Here is a 15,195-nt window from a genome sequence, read left to right as displayed (position 1 = left end):
AGTTGTCAGCCACCTCCTGTACATGGATGACATCAAGCTGTATGCCAAGAGTGAACGAGACATCGATTCACTGATCCACACTACCAGGCTATACAGCAATGACATTGGAATGTCGTTCGGACTGGAGAAGTGTAGTCGGATGGTAACAAAGAGAGGGAAGGTAGTCAGAACTGAGGGGATTGAACTACCAGAAGGCAACATTGCAGACATAGAGGACAGTTACAAGTACCTGGGGATCCCGCAGGCGAATGGGAACCATAAAGAGGCCGCTAGAAAAGCTGCAACCACCAAGTACCTGCAGAGGGTCAGGCAAGTCCTGAGGAGTCAGCTGAATGGTAAGAACAAGATCCGGGCCATCAACACGTACGCCCTGCCCGTGATCAGGTACCCTGCTGGGGTAATAGGCTGGCCAAAGGAGGAGATAGAAGCCACTGACATAAAGACAAGAAAGCTCCTTACCATGCATGAAGGGTTTCACCCCAAGTCCAGCACCCTGAGGCTGTACACTAAGCGGAAGGAAGGGGGCCGGGGACTGGTGAGTGTCAGCACCACAGTCCAGGATGAGACAAGGAACATCCAAGAATACATTGGGAAGATGGCCCCAACTGACCGAGTGCTCAGTGAATACCTCAGGCAGCAGAAACCCAAGAAAGAGGAGGGAGACGAGGAACCATCATGGAAGGACAGGCCCCTGCACGGTATGTACCACCGGCAGATAGAGGAGGTGGCTGATATCCAGAAATCCTACCAGTGGCTGGACAAAGCTGGACTGAAAGACAGCACAGAGGCACTAATCATGGCAGCACAAGAACAAGCTCTGAGCACAAGATACATAGAGGCTGGGGTCTATCACACCAGGCAAGACCCCAGGTGCAGGCTGTGTAAAGATGCCCCAGAGACAATCCAGCACATAACAGCAGGGTGCAAGATGCTAGCAGGCAAGGCATACATGGAACGCCATAACCAAGTGGCCGGCATAGTGTACAGGAACATCTGTGCCGAGTATAACCTGGAAGTCCCGAGGTCAAACTGGGAGATGCCCCCAAGGGTGGTGGAGAATGACCGAGCTAAGATCCTGTGGGACTTCCAGATACAGACAGACAAAATGGTGGGGGCTAACCAACCGGACATAGTGGTGGTAGACAAACAGAAGAAGACGGCCGTAGTGATCGATGTAGCGGTTCCCAATGACAGCAATATCAGGAAGAAGGAACACGAGAAGCTGGAGAAATACCAAGGGCTCAGAGAAGAGCTCGAGAGGATGTGGAGGGTGAAGGTAACGGTGGTCCCCGTGGTAATCGGAGCACTAGGTGCGGTGACTCCCAAGCTAGGCGAGTGGCTCCAGCAGATCCCGGGAACAACATCGGAGATGTCTGTCCAGAAGAGCGCAGTCCTGGGAACAGCTAAGATACTGCGCAGGACCCTCAAGCTCCCAGGCCTCTGGTAGAGGACCCGAGCTTGAAGGATAAACCGCCCGCAGGGGCGTGCTGGGTGTTTTTTTTGTTTTTTAATATATATATATATATATATATATATATATATAACTTGTGAAAATACACTGCACACTACTATTTGGTTTGACTTACAGTGTTGTAATCTACATATTATAATAAACTGTGATGTTTAAGGTGCAATCTTACATTCGGTCATGTTTAATAGTGTCGTATAAAATCATAGATGTCACACAGTAGTAGGCAAGCCAGTGCAAAAGATCAGCATAACATCCTCTGAGTAACTTTGACACTCACAGACACTGAACAAGTTTCTGTTTTGAATTTATCCTGGTAAATAGAAGGGCAGAAGTTCCCATCAGTGCAATGTGAAGCGTTTTGCTATGAAGGCTGGGCCTTTGTGCATAGAGCCTGAGGGCAGCAGAACATGGCTCTTTTAGGGTTTGATTTATAATTGAAAGCTGTGTTTACATCCGCTCTCCAGCCACCACAGCACAGAGTGCAGTTCATAGCCTGGTGACAGAGGAGACCAGAAAATTGAACCCATTAAAAAGAGAATTTTGGGGGGAAGTTGGAGGAAGGGGTGTAAGCTGGAGTGGTCATAGAGCCTGGTGTTTACATCTGGCTGTACATCACTATGTACACTAGTGTTACTCTGTAAGCAAGGCAAGGAAATGTTAAATCACTTCTGACAGCTGAGAAATTGACCGCTTCTTGGCTCTTACACTTGTCTTATGGGAAGTAAGGAGGCTTTCTGTGCTGAGAAGTTGCTGGAAGCTAATAAGTGAGCCTTACACATTGTCTATTTTGTGTAGTTACATGCATAAACATGACATTTGAAAACACATCGATATGTTTGTAAGTGACTCAAAAATCCTTCCTAGTATGAAGAAAACCACTATCTCTTTGTGCATTATGGGCTGTTAAGGGAAAAAGAGCCAATGTGCAAATATCAACTTAAAAGACTAAAATGCAAAATACAAATGTAGGTTTGCAAATCCACCAGTTTGTGACTCTATGGTATCTGCATAAGGCCCAAAAGGGTGTACATGAATTAGGGGGGGAATGACCATTTCATTTGTTTGTTATTATTTACAGTGGAGAAAATAATTATTTGATCCCAGATAAATTTGTCAGTTTGCTCACTTGCACAAGTGCCAAATTGGACTTGATCTTATCAAGAAGATAACTTGTTTTATCTAGCAAAGCCGAAATGGGACCGACATCAGGGCAAAACTTGCAGTCAACATCAGCAGGTCGGAGCATTCATGGACGGAGTTTCATTTCAGGATGTAAAACTCACCCTAAGATTGCTGTCTTCTGGCTTAGAGAGGCTAGAGTTAGCTTGAACTAATGAACAGTACAATATATAGCACAGCAAAACACTCGCTTTAGTGGATAAACAACAGGGTCTGATCTGACGGGCAAGTTAGATTATTGTTTTTATATTACTTTAGCCAATGAAATGCCATTTTTTCAATCCACGGTACTTACAAATCGTTTTCATTTGAGCCGTCAATAAATTATTTACTTGTACAAAGTAAGGGTATATACCACTTTCTACAGCCCTAGCCAAGAGCAATGCAAGGCAAAAGGAAATAACCAGATATGTGTAATGTTTGCAGCATTCATCAAATGTTCACCATTGTTGTCAAATATTTATACTTAAGGTATAAAACATGCCGGTCTCTCAGTCAGTGTTTTGGCTGATGGTGTGCCCGAAGCAACAGGATGCTAAATAATAACAATAGTTGTACCCATGTTAACCAGAGAACATTAAACTGATAAATAATGCACAATAGTAAAGATGAAGAAACATTTATTAATCTGCAAGCTGTCAGAGTTTCCTGAAAATCTGTGTTTTTCCTTAAAGTCTAAATCCGCAAACGCAATCATGACTTTTCCTGTGGTATAAAGAAAAGTATCATCTATGTATGAGGTTATTAAGTATTAATGAGGCTTGCCCCATTACCTGTTTTGCTCTTTCTCGGTATTAAGAGTGAACAGTTAAACTGGATAGAGCTTAGGGCTTTGGTTTCAACCAGTTAGGGTGAGAGGAACACGGGTAGCATAATAGTAGTTTCATTCACTGCTCTTCCCCTGACTCTCATTTTCTGTCTCTCTTTAACTGCAGTAAGCTCTCTTCTTATAATTTTACATATTGCGACATTCATTATTCTCTTGTGCAACAGTTGCGACCTAGAATCTAGACCCTCCCTGAGGCTGTGGGAAATATTGCATTTAATTAAATCGTTATTGCACAAATATTATTTATTTATATCAGGCACTAAATTGTCTCTAAACCATGTAATGGCTTTCCAGCTGCGTTGAAAGCCTCAGTAACATCATTACAGACAAATTCATTAAAGTCCACCTGAGTTCTGCACAGAAGAAAAAACACTGAATCCCCTCATCTAAGATGTTTGGTGGAACAGTTAATCTTGATAGACGTTAGAGTCACTTAGCAGAAAAGGGAGGAAAAGAACAACTGAGTTCATTTTCTTGTTTGTTTTTGCTTAAATTTTCACAGAAATTCAGCTCATCAACGGAGGAAATATGTGTCAAAACGCATGAAACAAAAAAACCCCCACTAAAGATAAAGTGGATGTATTAATGCCAGGCTTAAATTTCCAATTTAAAGCAAAATAAATATGCATGTATTTACAACAAAATGGGTGGCATTCACCTTTAAACGCTTTCCATAACAAACACAGTTCAGGGTCTAGGTTGTTATCTTTTTAAGGCAGGAGTGCCACCAAGTGGTAAGTCTGTGCAGTACATCAGGTAATGTCTTCTCTTTGTTTCTTTTGTTGAGGCGAGGCGGTTGTGTAAGCACCTTAAGAATTTTTTAGGGATGTGCTAAACAATAGGAGGTAGTCATTTGTCTTTTGGGGGCTATGATGTGGAAAAGAAATAAATGAAGAGAAGTAATAAGCTTAAGTAAAGTAGATCATATTTAAAGTATATAACAAATGCTTCTTATTTCTGCCACAAAGGAAACTGTAATATCTTTGGAGACTTTGAAATACTGAGAACAGACAGACTTATAGGATGATTAATATCACTTTTTTATTTATAATAAAATTTTCTCAAAATTGCAGTTCTTTGCCTTATGAGTCATACTAGAGATTATGAAATATTTAACACCCCCAAAATACACCCACATCTTAGCTAAACTTTGCCATTGCAGACTTCCTTTGTACTTCCCTTCCTGTAAAAAATCTCCATCATAAATGGATGCTCAGTTTTGATGCAGTAGGAATCGACTCTTCCTCTGGTGTGATCCAGGACTCCTCTGAGATCGTCGGCTCTTTGATTCCTCTATTCAACAGCACAGTGCAGCCAGATGGGCAGAGGAGCTCCTCTCTCTCCAAGGCCAGCAGATCTAAAAGGTACTGCTGGGAATCGTGGTCCATTAGCACCAGATTTATGCCATCACTGAAAGAATTTAATGTTGGGATGGCCTCAGCTGAGCTGGGTAAAAACCTGGAACTGAGGAGGTTTGGAAAAGTGAGTAATAGAGAGTTATCTTTTAGAGATATTTTAATCATATTCTGGTTTAGAGTCCTCACTGTACCTGGGATTGCTTGAAGCCTGCCACCAGGATGATTTCCTCTCCAAGATCTGCTGTGACTGGGTCCAGCACCACTGTGATCAGTCTGCCTCCATGGGGCAGCAGATGAAGCAGACGGCCAGAGCTGTAGCCACAGTGCATTCTGAGCTCCAGCACCCACAAAGGGCGGACACTTTTCACTACGTCATCCAGTATCTCACCTGAATCCACAGGAACAACAAACTTTATTTCCTTTGCACACACCAGGGAGTATAGTTGACATTTTGGAACATTTTGACATTGTGGAATGTAGAACATATGCACCCAATAAATAAGTTACATTACAATAATTTATATTAATGAATATAAAATACAAAAATGTATTACATAATAAATTAAGGGAATGGTTACTAAACCAAAGGTAGGTACCTGCTGCCATTTCAGCCAAACTTGCTTTTTAGCAAAATATAGTAATTGCAGACTAATAATGTTTAGTAAATGAAAGAAAATTAAATAAATCAAATGGTTTAAAGCAAGTTCACGATTTACCATTGCATTGCTAAATGCTCAGTGTTCAAAGAAAGGTGTTATATTTCTGACTTTTGTGGAAAAAAGCATAAGCAAGTTGGGTAAAATTGCAAGATGTTGTGGTATGAAATGCTCTGCTGTTACGACCCGGCTCAAAGACCGCAACATAAAAAAAAGAGATTAATACCAGAGTGTTAGTGAGAAGAGGTTTTATCTTATAATGGAATACCAGGTTGGCTAAAATGGCTGGTGCCACCAAGGCAAAGACAAGTGAGCTCCTAGGGAACTTGCCTCAGTATGCTTTTATCCTAGTGATGTGACGTTCTGTATCGAGGCTTCGAAGCGTGTGTCGAGTAATGGAGGGGGCGTTTCCGCGAAGCGCGTATCGAGGCTTGCTTCATTTATGGGAGGAGCTGAAAATGATGACGTCCGAAGCCTCGCTGCCCGGCTGTACCACGTGACTGGTTCAGGAAGCGGTTCGAACTTTGCCGCGAGCTATGACAGTGATATAAAACCCTCAGACCCCATTCAAAATGTGGGTGTTTGATGGAGAGTTGCGGTTAGTGAGAGTTAGAGACAGTTTGGAGAGAGTTAGAGACAGTTTGGAGAGAGGTTGGAGGTTTAGGAGAGTGAGGAGAGAAAGTCAGGAGAGAATGGAGCCAGCTAAGAAGAGGAGGATGTCCTCCCCTGTGTGGGAACATTTTGAGCTTATATCTCCCAACAAGGTATGTAAATTTCCACAGAAGATGTATTTTCATAATACTGATGGTGCAATAAAACCTATGTGAAGCTGTCTGTACTTTTGTACAAGGTGAAGTGTTTGCTATGTGCCAGGGAGCTGGGATATAACAACAACACCTCATCCATGCATAGGCACTACAGAGCTATGCATGAGAATAAGGGGAACACCGATTGTGGAGCAAAACCAGGTGAGCCATCAAATGCCATGATAATATAGCATGCTGTAATGTTACTAAATGATATAACAATATTATACAATGCAATAAGTTATGTGTGTGATATTTATATTTGTGCTTTGTCTTTATTGTCTTTCCTCAGGAGAACAATCTCAAATAGATGAAGACCTGGTTAGCATGGTGATTGAGGACTCCCAGCCATTTAGCATTGTGGAGGACAAAGGATTCAAAAGATTTGTTAAATCATTCAATCCTAGCTATGTTCTCCCCACTAAAAAGGTCATAAAAGCAGCGAAAATTTAGTTTTTACAGAATAAAATGTGAACAGGCAGGACTGACGCCTCAGTGTGTAGCTGTCCATACCTCAACGTTACAAAAGCACAACTACTGTCCACACCCCAACCACACCTCACCTCACAGTAAATGATCATTTCCATTTTAAGCATTTCCAAATGATCATTTTCCATACTGCCAGTATAAATATACACAGTATACTGCCATCAATACAATATACATGTTTTACACACTCCTTTTGTTGTTGACATTTACAGGCTGTGTGCAAAAGGCCACACTCTTCAAATTCATGCCAGCTATTATTTTTACGTCCAGTAGGTGTCCTGCTAGAGCAAATGAAGCTTCATGAAGCTTCGCGTTGGGGTGAACCAATTGGATGAAAAGCTTCAGTGCTTCATGAGGCTTCATCTGCCCATCACTATTTTATCCACACCTGACTAGGTGTGGCCAATTAGCACCAGCTGAAAACATTGAGATGATTAGGGGCTGCAGAGGGACGTAACATCTGCAAAAGCAACATAGTTTGTAGAAACTGAGCTAATGACTGCTACTTTTTATTGTTTTCCTCTGACAGAAGTGGAAAATATCCAAAAGCATGAAAAAAAAAAAAGAAATATTTTTCAGAAGTCTTAAAAGAAAAGGCAATGGGCCCCACGGGGTCTTGATGTCATTATCATGTAAATAAATTACACAACCTTTATTATTTTACCATCAAGTTGCAAATGTAATTGTATATCTAAATAAAAGAGACTGCATCTTATTTATTAACGCGAGCATTCACAAACTTTTTTGCAAAAATATCATCTTTATTAGAGGCCTTATTCGATAATTGTAGCCTACTGCATCATTGCATAAAAATAAACAAATAAATGAGTACAGCCTACATTCTTTATTCATTATATTTAATGATAACCATTATCACATCCATAAACATGTGTTCTTTTTTTTAGTTCAGTTTTTAAAGTCCTTGAAACTATTAACGCAGCTAATTAAAATTTGTGAAATAGCATTTTAAGTAATGAAATAAAATCCATTTGTTCATCCAAAATGAGTAAAAAAATAGTATTAAATGGTAGACCTATGTCCGTACACTCACCTTGACCGTTCCACTTCAAACCTGCCCACAGGTTGCTTGCATTAAAGCAGGCCGTGAGGATAAGCAGCAGAAATGAGGTTCTTCTGCTGCTGGGTGTCTGGTTGTATGATCTTAGGTAAGGAGCTCATTCAACTCGGAGTAAATAAGTCAGTTGAGATGCTTCGGCTACCTGTATAGGATACCTTGTGGACGCCTCCCAATCCCTGGTCAGGTTTTTCAGGCTTGGGACACAAACAGAGACACGCTGCTGGATAGAGTATGTACGTTTGTATTTATATGTATGTATTATACACGCTCCCTGGTTTGTAAAACCATTCGGGGATAATACCCCCAGGGAAAGCCGAAGACAGGAAGGTCTTGGCACCCCTGCTTACCCTCCTGGATAACGGATAGAAAACTGATGAATGAATGGAGTACTCGCCAAATTTCAATATTGCTCGTCCAGGATCAGAGTCCATCCTGTCAAACACAGGTCATCTTGCCTCTTGTGGAAGTCAAGCAGGTGGTCAGCATAAACGGATCACTTTTTATCTCTCTTACAGACTCTCTGTATGACTAAAGTCCGAAAGACAACACTGTTTGGTGGCATCCATGAAGCAGGCGTGGTGAGTGCACCTAAACTACAAAAAGAACATACAATCGATGGTGCTGTCTGGGAAACTCCTCCTCCTCTCTGTCTGCACCACTGCTTTTTTCCACAAGAGGTCAGCAGAGATGAAGGTTAAGAATGCCAGCAATCATTTGGAAAAAAGAGTCTGTGGGGCTTTGAAAAGTTTCAAGGGTCGTCGTGGAACTGACAAGTCTCAAAGTATACAAGGCATGGGATGCGACTCCAAATGTTTTTGTGCGGAATCTGCCATTTGACGAATAAATAATTTCCCGATGGGTATTTCACTCATTGCTGGTTGTTTTGGCTCCAGGTGGACAGCTGGTAGTACTGAGCAGTTACAACTTCCATTTCAAACACTGATATGGCAGAAGTAGAACTGCCTTAAGGAAAACTCTGACAAACAGATAAAATAGGTGAAAAGAGAATAACCCAACAGTTGCAAAAGCGTGGAAACATTGCTGAACTTTCGTTTGCTTATATTTACAAAAGTGTTCTTCTTTTTTTTAAAGACTAACACAATTCTCAGAAGTCTGTAACAGAATTAAACTGATAAATATGAATACATTATATCATAGAGCCTGTAGAGTTTTGTTAATGGAAAATTATGTTAATGGATGAGCATCTGGAGTTTAATGTTGGCCCTCAGTTTCAGGCGCCTTTGCTCGAAATCTGTGCACTTCCTCTTTTCTAAGTTGCCCCACATAATGAAAGTGGGTGTGAGCTCCCCAGCGTGCTGCTGCCCTCGTTGGCTGCCGGTGAAGCGGCGCTGCTCTGTGTATTTTTGGTCGTTGGAGCTAATCATACTGCAGTGTGCAAGTCCATCAGTCCAGCGGAATCAAGCTGACCTAGAACTGCTGGATTATAACCGGAAGCAAAGCACGGTGCCATCAAAATAAGAGCAAACACAACATATCAGCGTGGATGGAAGGCTGTAACCATGGAGATGACCAGCTCTAGAAAGAAATGAAACATACTTGGCAACATATTGTTGAACCATTAATGCTATAAAAATGAAACATTGTATCATATGATCATATGCATCATATGTATGATGTGTAAATCATACATACGTAAATAAATATGTACTTTTTGGGTTTGCATTGCCAAAATAATGATAATGAAATAATGTTTACTTCTGATTGCCATTATGTTTCTTAAGAAAGAGGACTGCGACTTTTTTTTGACTTAATTTAATTTCAAAAGCTGGGTTAGTATATGGTGAATCAATCTATGTAACTGGATATTTATCTTTGAGAAACACATGCTACCTTACCCTGAATGACTGTAGTGTAGCACTGAACTCTGTCAGCCAAAGGTGGGATGTAGAAATTATGACTGAACAGTTACAGGACAGGCATAAACAGAGTTCTCCCTTTAAGCCTGGTTAAAAGTGAGATATTTTTCAATCATATCAGTTTGTGATTACTCTCAGAAACAATGTTCATTTTCTTGCAGCATTGAAAAGAAGTAGGCTGGAATATAAATACATAATTCTAATAGCGATAAATAATGCAATTTGATGGTGGGTTTATACTCAATTTACTGGACTGTATTATTATTTTTGATAAATTTGAATTTCCTGGTCATCCACTAAAGCTTTTATTCTGAGATCTCCCACCGGAATTCCTGTGTTTGACGACTCTCTCTGGCTTGGAAGCTGGTTGTTTGCCCACATACTCTTAACAGGAGCAGCAACTGGTTCGTCCGTCTTACCGGTGCTGCTGCTGCTACAGCACCTTCTACAATCAGGGGAAAACAGACTGGCCGACGCATTTGACGACCAATTTCGGTGGAATAACGCTGCACCAAGCTGCTTTCATACATATCTGCAGGACACAGCTTCTTCGCCAATGGCAAGTCCGGTTGCAGACATAGGACAGTCTCATCAGCATCACCCCGTGAACGAGTCGGCCGCACAGTCCGCGTTTCTGGAGGCGCAGAAATGGATAGAGGTGAGTCACGGAGTACCAGCAGCGAGCCCAAACGCTGTGTCACCTCTCCACCACTTTCCTTCCCTTTCGCGCAGGTGTTTCGTTGTCATCGCATGGCCCTAGTTACTGATTTGTACCTGCAGCGTCTGCCCCTTTAAAAGGCAGTTTATTTTATTGCTTCGTCACCTGTTGAAAGGTGACAGTAATTTGACTCAGATCCTAAAAACACATCGTCACTGTGTTCCTGTGAAGTCCCCGGGATGGGTTAGAGTTCCCTTGCAGGTGTGCATATTATGTCAGTATGAGCTGTTTAAATTATTATTATGTTAACAATTATCAGTACATATGAGTTAAAATAACTGTCCTCAAAATAAAATGGAAAAAGATAATTCATTCCTATCTGCAATAATACAGAATTCTTCCAAGTCACACTGGCTATTTATTTTGTGCGCATTTTCACCAGACCTTCCTAAATGTTGAAGAAGGCTTTCTGTTGTTTTTTGGTGAGGGCCTGTGTACAGTAGCTTTGGTCGCTATGAGGCCTGGTGCGTGTTTGGCTGCAAACAATGAATGCATCATGTGGAATGGATTTTTGCCTCATTGCGAGCCCGGTGAACAATAATCACACAAACGAGGTTTTGTTCTGAGAGAATTTCAATCACGACACTTGCGTTTGACTTTGTCATCATGCAGTGAGCTGTCCTCCTGTCAGGCTTCAAAACACTGATGACTGGGTGGTTATAATTTGCATGTTGGTCGAGTGCAGGCGTGACTTTGTGTGTTTCCATAAAGGGATAACAGTTCGGAGTGGCACAGCGCTTTTTCTAAAGTTTGTGATTCAGGGTAGCAGGGGTGTAGACTGGGATTATGGGGCCTCTATACAACATTTTTGTCAGTGCTGATGATATGATTTGTGATTTTCTTTTCTTTTTTTTAAACATTTTTTCTGAAGGGCATCAGTGTTTTTGTTTGTTTTTTTGGAATGATCACATCAGTTTCTTAAAGCACCTTTGTGTTGGTCCTTAAGGCCAATAATACCAGATTTAAATTTCAGATTAACATTTGAATTAAACAACGAAAAACTACCTGAAACACACAAAACAGCACAAAAGTTAGTGGTAATGTTTCTCATAGTTAATAGGAAGTAATATGAAGTGAAACTTCCTTTTTTACTACTTCTGTGCCCGTTGGTATTTTAATACACTGACTAACCTGCGTATGTCATTGACTTCATTAAAAGTGACAGATCCTCTTTAAGCGTGTCAGGCGCCATTACAGGCCTATTTAGTAGTTCCAAAGTCCTCAGAGGCTCAAATCACATCTTTAAAAAGCCACTATTGACCTAGAATTTCCAAGGTGGATTAGGGGCAAAAGCTGAAAAGGTGAGAGTGAAGTGACACCACTCCTGCATTTTTTCTCTTTCACCCTTTCCCCATGGGGACTGATTATCCACATACACCTGTGACAGTCCTTAAGTAACCTCAAGGAACAAGAGACCACTCACTAGATCCAGAGTGAAAACAGCAACACAAAACCTCAGTCCAGATTCTAATAACTGCTCATATTCAACTGCTGTGTCCTATATAATATCCGAGCCTGAGGCTAGAGGTTGTAAAAAAGGTTTTCTGTTTGACATGAATTGTCAGATAGAAATTTTTAAAAAAGCAAAGGGACTGTTAAGACCTGTGGTTTTTGTTTTGTGCACCTTTGCAACCACTCACCACTGTTTAGAAACTAAGCTTTTGCTTTTTGTTTTTTATAATTTTTGTATATATACACTACCAGTCAAAAGGTTGGACACATCATTTCATTTAATGGTTTTTCTTTATTTTCATGACTATTTACATTGTAGATTCTCACTGAAGGCATCAGAACTATGAATGAACACATATGGAATTATGTAGTAAACAAAAAGTGTGAAATAACTCAACATGTTTTATATTTTAGATTCTTCAAAATAGCCACCATTCGCTTTGATTACTGCTTTGTACACGCTTAGCATCCTCTCGATGAGCTTCAAGAGGTAGTCACCTGAAATGGTTTTCTAACAGTCTTGAAGGAGTTACCAGAGATCACAAGTACTTGTTCTGCGATTCCATCTCATCCCATGGCTAGGTCATCTGGCGTAGTACTTCATCACTTTCCTTGTTGGTCAAATACCCCTTACACAGCCTGGAGGTGTTTTTGGGGTCACTGTCCTGTTTAAGAAATAAATGATGGGACCAACCATAAAGGCCTGATTCCCACAGTCTCCTCTGAACAGTTGATGTAGACATGTGTCTGCTACTGGAACTCTGTGTGGCATTTATCTGGGCTCTGATCTGAGGTTAACTTGCGGTTTCTGAGGCTGGTGACTCTGATGAATTTGTCTTGGTCTTCCTTTTCTGGGGCTGTCCTCATGTTAGCCAGTTTCGTCATAGCACTTGATGGTTTTTACGACTGCACTTGGAGACACATTCAAAGTTTTTGGAGTTTTACAGACTGACTGACCTTCAGTTCTTAAAGTAATGATGGACTGTCATTTCTCTTTACTTAGCTGATTGGTTCTTGCAATAATATTAATTCTAACAGGTGTCAAATAGGGACGTCAGCTGTGTCCCAACCTGACTTCTGCACAACATAACCGATAGTCCCATTAAGAAGGCATGAAATTCCACCAGTAAACCCTGTTTAACAAGGCCATTCATTGTTAGACCAGATGATAGACTTGTCTTGCAGAGCTCTTAATATCCTCCTTGTACTATTTTAGGTCCAAATATATAGAGTGATATACTTTTATTTATTTTCTTATGTTGTAGAGCAGCTGTATTCAAGTGTGGTTTGTTTTAGCCAGTGAGATTATTTTAAAATCTTTGCACTCAATAAGCATACAGAGGTCCTTGAAACTGCTGTTGAATTCCAGATTTATGCCTCTGTGTCAGCCTGTTCTGCTGGTCCCACCAAAAATGCATTAACAGTAAACTGATTTATAGCTCAGTGTTGGGTTTTACTCTGTTGATTGCTGATGCAAGCACCATAACCATGTTGTGCATTTATTGTATACTTAAATTAATGTTTCCTGCATGTTGTGACATGGGAGGGCTTGCACTGGCAATTATTTTGCTAGATAGAAAACAAAACAGTCTTTTGTAGTAAAAGAAAATAAATCAATTGTGATACATGTAAATATTTAATGAACACATTTGTGTTAGAAAATGTTTTAAGGGAAGATTAATGAATCATGTTGTCACATGTTTTCTTGAGTTCACGCTCAACAATCTCGAACAGCAGTGGCGACATGCCTGAAAAAACACGAGCAGACGTATATTTTGAAGTATATTTTTCAATCACAGTTATGCTCAAAGGCAATGTTTAACTGGGAGGGAGGCATAATTTAGATTTTTTTTTTCTTTTTTTTTCAAAGCAGCAAATCTGTATTGTTCAATTTTAACGCGTCTTCAACGAAGTCCTATCAGATGGCATCCAAGAGTAAAAATCCAACATCTTAAAGAAGCATTCACACTTGCACTTATTGTTTCCTTGAAAGTGGCAGCCTCTCACCATCTGTCAGTAACGCCGTTGCCAATAATGGTGTTTAAGCTTCTCTGAACTTCAGAAGACTGACGAGCCCTTTGATGAGGGCGAAAGCTTTCAGTTGGTTAAGTTGATTGATTTCTGTCATGTAGCCACAGGCTGTTTGTGTGAATGGAGCCCCGATGATATTATCTGACTGGGTCTTTTTCTCGGAGGCCTCTTTTTAGTTTGATTAATTTGCTTCCTTGTTAACAGTGTTTGAGGAGTACTTTGCTGCTGGCAAATTCAAAACAAAGTGTAACTATGAGTGAATACCAGAGTTGCGTAATTCCATCACTCTCCTTATGTTTGAAGACAAACATTCAGCTGATAAATGAACATGAAGAGTGTCCACTGGAACAATTTGAGGAAAAAATAAATAAAAAGTTGCCAAGAAAAGAAAGCTTACTTTGGCAGATGGAGTGTAATAATCCAAGTGCTTTAGATTATCTCACTGATTCTTTTTTGTGGTGGTGGGTGGTTTTTCTTGAGGTGTTAGACACAGTAAAAAATTCGTAGTAATCTATGTAAACTGGCAATTACCCCTCATCACCTGAGAGCTTGTCTTGTACTGTTTAGCACAAAACCTGCATAAACTGGAAAGACAGCTGGGTCCACATATTTGCAAAACTTGGAAGGCCAACATGGACTTTACATTGACATTTACTGGGTTGGCATCTCATTTGATTTCAGAACTGCTTTAATTCTTCATGGCATAGATTCAACACAGTGCTGGAAACATTCCTGAGAGTTTGTGATCATATTGACATGGTAAAATCATGCATTTTGGATGATTTAAAACTGGTTTCCAATCATCACACCACATAATCCTGGACTCTGGATACACCCATCAGAACATATGTACATTCTCAGGTAGGTTGTAGTTTTTAATAAGTGCTCATCGGATAACAGTGGGCGCAAAGTCTGCCAAGAAAATATCTCCCATATATTGATTCAAGGCTGGATGGTTCTATGGTTCCATATTGTTTACACCGAATTCTGAACCTGCCATCCAAATGTCACAGCAGAAATTGAGATTCAACAGACGGGCAACATTTTTCCAATCATTTATTATCCTGTTTTCATGAGTCCTCATGAATTGTGGCCTCAGTTTTGTATCCACAGTTGACAGGAATGGCCCCTGGTGCTTTCACCCATCTGCTACAGCAGTAGATTTGACATGTTGTTGCTTCACAGATGATCTTCTGCATACCTTAGTTGTGACAAGTGGTTATTTGATTAATGTTGCCTTCCTATTAGCTC

The 15,195-nt window shown here is 40.6% G+C and overlaps 2 protein-coding genes across 11 annotated transcripts in view; one reads left to right on the top strand and one right to left on the bottom strand.

Moving 5' to 3' along the window:
• Positions 1–4,775: 4,775 nt before the first annotated feature.
• On the bottom strand, positions 4,776–8,297 carry LOC146581622 (catechol O-methyltransferase-like). The gene is made up of 5 exons (XM_085249176.1): positions 8,168–8,297; positions 8,022–8,086; positions 7,840–7,936; positions 5,029–5,225; positions 4,776–4,943 (listed from the first exon to the last, which is right to left on the bottom strand). Exons 1-5 carry the CDS (start codon positions 8,295–8,297, stop codon positions 4,917–4,919), a joined length of 516 nt encoding a protein of 171 aa, XP_085105302.1. The 3' UTR covers positions 4,776–4,916.
• Positions 8,298–10,079: 1,782 nt separating this feature from the next.
• Positions 10,080–15,195, top strand: part of LOC146581621 (LIM and calponin homology domains-containing protein 1-like) — a 91,435-nt gene continuing 86,319 nt past the window's right edge. For 4 of the 10 annotated variants that reach the window (XM_085285111.1, XM_085285107.1, XM_085285146.1 and 1 more), the window contains exon 1: positions 10,085–10,401. In XM_085285111.1, coding sequence (XP_085141237.1) covers positions 10,300–10,401 — 102 coding nt within the window. In that variant the 5' untranslated portion in view covers positions 10,085–10,299. Of the gene's footprint in view, positions 10,402–15,195 lie in introns of all 10 variants that reach the window. The other 6 variants (XM_085285119.1, XM_085285097.1, XM_085285154.1 and 3 more) reach the window with 6 other exon arrangements.

The sequence above is a fragment of the Mchenga conophoros genome, linkage group LG2 (assembly GCF_057382185.1).
Source record: "Mchenga conophoros isolate Kocher_MC1m ecotype Shallow Benthic linkage group LG2, M_conophoros_male_GT1.1, whole genome shotgun sequence".
In the NCBI taxonomy this organism is placed as follows: Eukaryota; Metazoa; Chordata; class Actinopteri; order Cichliformes; family Cichlidae; genus Mchenga; species Mchenga conophoros.
This window is presented reverse-complemented; position numbering and strand designations above follow the sequence as displayed.